Source organism: Egretta garzetta, unplaced genomic scaffold, assembly GCF_000687185.1.
Source record: "Egretta garzetta isolate BGI_Z169 unplaced genomic scaffold, ASM68718v1 scaffold81, whole genome shotgun sequence".
Classification (NCBI taxonomy): domain Eukaryota; kingdom Metazoa; phylum Chordata; class Aves; order Pelecaniformes; family Ardeidae; genus Egretta; species Egretta garzetta.
The window spans coordinates 729,789-736,724 of record NW_009258671.1 but is presented as its reverse complement, the minus strand read 5'-3'; the positions used below and the strand labels follow the sequence as shown (position 1 = coordinate 736,724).

The window sequence follows — 6,936 nt, the reverse complement described above, 5'->3', positions numbered from 1 at the left end:
CAGTTCCCTCCTTCTACTCTTACTGCACGCTATACATACCATCCAGATGTCAGCACTGGTAATTTCAGCAAAAGCACACAAAGATACGGCTAAAACTTGCTGTTGTTGTTTTGTGGCTCCCCCCCCCGCCCCCCAGGGGAGGCAGGGAGACAAAGTTCCAACTGAGCAAAATAAAATTAAAAGTAGCTCAGTTTTTTCTGTCTCAGTAGCATGTGCCATGGTATATAATGGATGTTCCCTGCTTCACAAAGGAAATGAAAGAATGAACTTATACGGCTGATGAAATAAAGATATCAAAGTATTACTTGCCCCAGCTGATATGTACACTTCACATATAATTACTATTTAATATCTTTGTTTCCTACAAACCAGAAAAAAAGCTTACCCTCTCTCCCAATTCCCTCTTCTTGTAAATAAGCTGATGCAGAATCTTCTAGATTTGCAGTTTCTACTTAACTTTCTTCTTGAATTTATTCTCTTCTTTGCAAAGTAATGTGGTCTACAAAACGAAGCTATTTAAAATCCTAAATGAATAAGTGTTATAAAAATAATAAATTAGTATACAAGACTGACTTGCACAAAACATATGTTGTACTCTGAAATATATTTAGATGGGAGCGCATAATTGCCTGTTCCATTCCTAATGGCCTGAAGCACAGCGCTAAATCTGAACTTTTCCCAAAGTCTATGCAGTGACAGAGCGCCGCCCCCTCCCTGCTTCCCAACCGACTTCGGGTCCCCATCGCCTTTCACGCACTGTCTGCAGGAGCCACAGCCAGCTGCAGCAGCCTCAATAAATCTCAGCTTCCCCCAGACCACGGGAACTAAATAGCAGCAAATGTCTGTCAGCAGAGGGAAGGATGGAAGAGAGGGCAGTGGAAGAGCTGGTCAGAGCAAAGGGCAGCAAGCCCAGGAGACCACACTGTGAGCGCTTCCAATTCCCCGTGGTGGGGGTCCAGGTCCTGCCGCGCTGGCCTCTGACCTGAGCTCAAAAGACACGTTAGTCCCTGTATGCCCCATGTTTGGCTCTCTCACAGGCTCCACACTGGAATGAACCCAGTGATGCTCCTGGTCCTGCCCAGCCTCCCCCCACCCACAGAGGGGGCCCAGGAGCCCTGCTTCAGCTCAGCCCTTGGCCCTCAGTGCCGGTCTCCAGCTCTGCCTCCAATGCCAGGATGGACCTCGGACCTGCGTTGTTGGTAGCTGCCTCCCGGCTGGGGCCCTCAGACATGCCTTGTCGTATGCCTCCAGCCCAGTCCCCTGCTCCTCCTGATGGGACCCCCAGCCCAGGGTCATCCCCTCGCATAGCCTAGGGCTGTCCACAGACCAGTACCTGGCTGGTACCAGCAGCTTCTGTAGGAGGAGTGAGAGACGAGGCTTTGGGTCACATCGGGGCTCCACAACCACAGCAAATACACAGCAAAAACAACTCACGTGGGTCACGGAGAAGTTAACAAAGACAACCAGTCACTCTGCAACACTGAGCCTTCTGCTGATACCTCAGAAAAAAACCACCCCAAAACCAGAATCATCTTTATTTGAATGTGCTTACAGATTCTGTAACTTTTACATTTTTTCTTCTTTTTCCCCCAAAATTACAGGTTTCAACAGAAAAAAATGTTTACATGATGTGCCAAATCACCTTCTCCCAAAACACTGGTTGGCTTGGAGTTGCATAGTATTTCAAATCAGTGTGTCTGTAATGTTCATGGAAAAGGGAAGCAGCTATCTTCAACTTTCCAGGAAGCCAAACCTCTCCCTCTGCAAATGGAGCCTGTTCCCTCTGAAGCAAAGTAACCAGCAGCAGCCCATGTGCACATCAAAAAGAAGAGGGGCCGTCACCAGAAATATAAACAATTCCTCCTGGCAAGTTCATTAATTGACACGTAACTCCCGTGGAAACAGTGAGGTTGTTCTCAGAGGTACTCACGTTTAAGTAGTTAGGCACCAAAGTTGGACCTTCATTCATTTTAAGGAACTACACAACCTAGAAACTAAAGCATCTCCAAAAAGTAGCTTATATCTTTACCTTAAATGTCCAAAAGACAACCAACAACAAAAAAGTGTACTTTGCAAGTGAGGTGAATCTTCCTGTTATGGAAGGATTGGAATACACTCTAACATTTACATGGCTAGAGCAAACCAGCAGCAAAATCCAGTGTGCAGTTGCTGGGAGGGCAGGGCAGAGGGTCAGCCTGGCAAGCACCTGGTGGGAGCTGACTCCATGTAACGGGCTCTGTATTTCTGAAAGCCCAGCAGCAGAATTTTCCTCTAAATGCGCAAACAGGCATTGGATTTTTCCTTCAGGAAACTGGCAGTGAAATCAGAAGGAAAACCTGTGGCAAAAAAAGGGCCACTTTCCGGGAAAACAAAGGTGTGAAAATATAGTCACAGCTCAGCCTTGTTTTCTGTGTTGAGACCTAAACCAGAAAAAGGCTGAGAGCCTTGGATGAACTACTTCCTGGGGAATTAAGGCCTATTTTTAGTGCCGAGCACTGCATATAGGATTTTGCTTTCTGCATATGTTGTTTCCTGACATTTTTTTTCCCTATTCAGCTTTCCTATCTGCCCAAGGTGTTTTGTAGAGCGCTAGTGATTCAGGTGGTATAACCAAATAAATAACTGAGTTCTTATCTTTATGAAGCTCAGATCTCTTTGTAATAAATGTACCTTGTAGCTTGATTTACAGCAAAATCCTCCTCCTCTTACTTCCCTGATGAGACCTACTTAAGGCAGTGAGACTAGTCATGATGATAAGATAATTAAGTTTTTAGTACAACTCTGGTTAGTGAGCAGAATGCAGTTCTGAAATAATGAATCTACCAGCTCCGGTCTGATATTCAAAAGGTGTTGATGATTTCAGTATTATTCTTAACGTGCTCTGAGAAAAATACTTTTTCCATTAAAGCTGTAAACCCCGTATAGGACACAATTCAAATCACCTTTTAAATTAAAGAATTGCTTTTAGAATGGCAAAGTTGAAGTTCAGCCAGCATAGCGGTGACACCTGCAAACTGACAGCCAAAACCCCCTACATTAAAATGGAAAGATTTGCATGAACGTGTTTTTAAATGACAGGAGACAGGAATGGGAGCTTCTAAGCAAGTTAGACTAAAATTTTAAGAGTGAAATGCCTAAAAATAGGCCCCTGAATGCATAGTTAGGCACCTATATAGAGGCTGCTTGATTTTCAGTTGTTCTGATCACCCAGAGCTCCCATTAACTTCAGGAGCAACCGTGGATACTCAGCTGTTCTAGAAATCAAGCCACCTTTATTCAAGGGTCTAAATATGGATGTCTGTGCCCAAGTTTGGGGGGAAAAAATACAAAATAAAAAAGGAGGGTTTTTTGCTACATTTTGTAAAAGAAAGTAATAGCCAAGTTTCATTTTCTCAGGTTACAATGCCTGGAACTGAATCAACATAACAATTAATAGTGCAACACATCTGTGGCAGAAGATTTTGTCTGAGGTGAATGGAAAGCCATTCCAAGATCTGTAGCTCTTAATTAGCAATGTGAAACATTCCATAGATATTTCATATTCTGTGACCGCAAAGTGTTACTGGGCCACCTAAATCTTTTTCATAGTATTTCAGCGTTGCCATTAATAAGCTTTTCAGGCTGGTCTGAGGAAGACTTTGCAAGATTAACTTTGCAAATCTGTAAGTATTAACTATTTAACTATTTCAGAATTACCATTTTTTCTGCTTTTGGATCAAGTACAACCAGCAGACTTGAGCATATTTTTAAATACTATAAAATATGAAGAAGGGAGAATTAGGCCTTTAATTCTATCATATGCACTTGGTTGTCAGAAGACTTCCGAATGCTGTTTGCTTAAAGATCTCTTTTGTAAAAGTAATCCTGAGTTGATTTTTTTTGTCTAAGCCATTGCCAGGTCATGCTGAAGTGCATAAGAGCCAGTCACATGATAGAAAATCTGCAAGAAAAAAGAAGATTTATGATGGAATTATATATGACTATAAATCTGAAAGTGTCAAGGAAGTAACAAATAAAAGGCATGCCAGATGAAGATGATGGATATTTGTTTGTGTGTGTGTGTGTGTGCACGCGCATAAAATATGATGTAATATACCTTTATATACTTGTTTATAGGATCTGAACTAAGGGCTCTTGCTGCTTTCCTCGGAAAAAAAGAAAAAGCAACAAGAGTCTTTGCTTTTTAACTAAGTTTTCAAAAAGAGCCGGGTAGAAGACAATGCTTTACTCTCAATGTAATCTGATTTTGATGACTTCAGTATTATTTTGTGATATTCAAAGTATCCAAAATTGCTTATGCCTTTATCTGGCTCTTTTCAAACTGTTCTTTTAACTGTACTGTCTTGGGGGCGGGGAAGCGTTCTCCCCATTTTCTATGTTTATTTGGGGTTTTTTTGATACCTGTTTGTTTTGTTGAATATAATGATTGGGACATTTTATCTTACATGTTTTTAAATGGCACGGTATAGCAGAGCTTTGGTCATGACTGGGGCACTCGTGCAGTCCCTGGCAGATAAAAGGATGCCATCCTTCAGAAATCAGAACAAATCGTGCGACACCATCAGTGGCTCTGTTGCAAGACTCAGCAGCGTTGGCAGTGGCAACAAGAAAGCTCATGCTGCTTTGTCATAACCAGGGGCATAATTTTAGGTCAAGAGTGAGGCAAAGGTACCGTGGCAATGAAGCAAACCAATATTATTGTCATTGCAGGAGTGAGCCAGGGGTTTTTAACAGTCATGAATATTCACCTGACATCTCTCAGCTGTTCTATATTTCTTAAGACATGTCAGTGTTTCAGTTGCTAGGAAAGGGGGGCAAAGGGAAGAGACTGATGCTTTTTTCCTCCACCAAATCCCCTACATCTCATGTTCTCCCAGCAGCAGGAACAGCACAAGGGCTCTCAAACTTTTTTCATGGTTAAAGCAAATATCACCTCATCTCCTGGGCTTCATGAACATGGGAGTGAAGTTCAGCAGCCCTAATGGTTTAGTAGTTCCTATGACACTACACTGTTCTCAGCTACGCTGTAGCCTTTGGGGTTGATACCCTGTGCCAGTGAGGTTGGCTGCGGGTAGACAGGTCGGAACCCTTCTTCCCACCAGGAACTACACATTGCCACTGCACCTTATACACTATTTGTCTGCCAGGAAACACAACAACCAGCCTGCACAAAAATAAAAGCAATTAGACAAACGAGGCTTTGTAGGAGGCAATTGCTTTTCTTCCCCAGGAAATAATCAATATGTAAAAACTTCTCTATCAGCAGTACCATATGTAGGATGAGACGTGACTTTCTCCACAGCGTGGAAATATATTGTGAACAGTTGCAGCGCAGTGACACAAAGGGTCTGGGAGATATTTTGAGGGTCAGCTGAACTGGCAACAGCTAGGAGTGCAGGGGAGTGAGCTACCATGCATTTGCAAAAGACTCAAACTCTCTGTGTATAAACTGAGCCTCCTTGCTCACTGCATTGCAAACCTGGCCCAGGCAATTGCCAGCTGCTGGAATAACAGAGTCCCAGATGTCTGCATGACAGGCCAAATTTAAAGAAATACTAGGCTGGAAGCGAACCTGTCGTTAATAATGAATTAGATGTATGTTCTATTATCTTTTAAACAGCACCAAAAAGCATATTCTGCAAAAAAAGTAAGCCAGCACATTTAGAAAGATTATTTTTTCCCCTCCATCAAGCTGAAAACCGTTAACAACTAACCTGTTTCTCAATGTCTTCCAGCAAACTACTGGCACCCAGGCGAAAGAGCTCTGGTGTTAGCCATTCCACTCCCAGCTCCTCCTTCACCAGCATAAGCCAAGTAATAGCTTCTTTCGCCGTCCGAATGCCCCCAGCAGGTTTAAATCCAACCTTTACAAAGAAAAAAGAAGTGCAATACACATTTTCATTCATCAGCAACACTAGAAGAGCAATCAGCATTTGTACACCTGCAGTCTCAAAGTGCCTGTGGTGTATGTAACAACTCCACTCGGTAAGTATCTGACTGCAAACAGTATAAGCTCCGGACGACAGCCGAGCGCTATCAAGCCTCAGCCGTCACTGCAAAAGGTAACATTTTCCTCCCGAGGGACAGCATCTGAGGGAGTAATACTTTTGACCCCAGCCCACTTTTTCAGGAGCTGGGTTTGAGGTCTAATGAGAGTACTTCACCCACAGCACATATTAGGCCAAGGGATTTAGGCAGGACTTGGGATACCTGCATATCACCTACTGCCCACGTCGCAATCTAATTCCAAATATATAACAACAAATATACATGCAATAGCACAACATTGAAGATGCTGAAATAAAGCACGTGAGGCAGCTGACTCATGTGGAGAGCAGTGAGAGATGGTTGTACTTTATTTTATAAAGCCTGTGCACCACAGTCACGCATGATTGGGCTGAACATTCAAACTTAACCAGAGGTTTATTTTTCACTAACAATTTCCAAATGGGAATTAAATTAGGTCTGTCTTTACCAAAAATGGAAAGTTTTGTGCTTCACAGGAACTGAAAAACTTCTCTCCCAGCACATGCAAGTCCCCATCCCTGGAGGTATTTAAGAGACAGGTAGATGAGGTGCTTAGGGACATGGTTTAGTGGTGGGATGGCAGGGTTAGGTTAATGGTTGGACTTGATGATCTTTAAGGTCTTTTCCAACCTAAACAATTCTATGATTCTATACAGGTCATGTTTGGTCAGGTGAACTGCCACGTTCGTAGAGGCACACATGCCAATTGCTCTGGAGCCCTCAGCACAAGAAGGACATGGAAGTGTTGGAGCGGGTCCAGAGGAGGGCTACTAAAATGATCCAAGGGCTGGAGCACCTCTCTTATGAGGACAGGCTGACGGAGTTGGGCTTGTTCAGCCTGGAGGAGAGAAGGCTGCGGGGAGACCTGATTGCGGCCTTTCAGTACCTAAAGGGGGCCTATAGGAAAGA

At 43.3% G+C, this 6,936-nt stretch overlaps 1 protein-coding gene across 1 annotated transcript in view; it reads right to left on the bottom strand.

The window, feature by feature from the left end:
• Positions 1 to 3,883: 3,883 nt before the first annotated feature.
• The window catches only part of DERA (deoxyribose-phosphate aldolase), a 54,179-nt gene continuing 51,126 nt past the window's right edge, over positions 3,884 to 6,936 (bottom strand). Inside the window, exons 9-10 of the mRNA XM_035888502.1 lie at positions 5,715 to 5,864; positions 3,884 to 3,940 (exon numbers count right to left, since the gene is read on the bottom strand). Of these exons, the coding sequence (XP_035744395.1) occupies positions 3,884 to 3,940; positions 5,715 to 5,864 (207 nt within the window). The remainder of the gene's footprint in view (positions 3,941 to 5,714; positions 5,865 to 6,936) is intronic.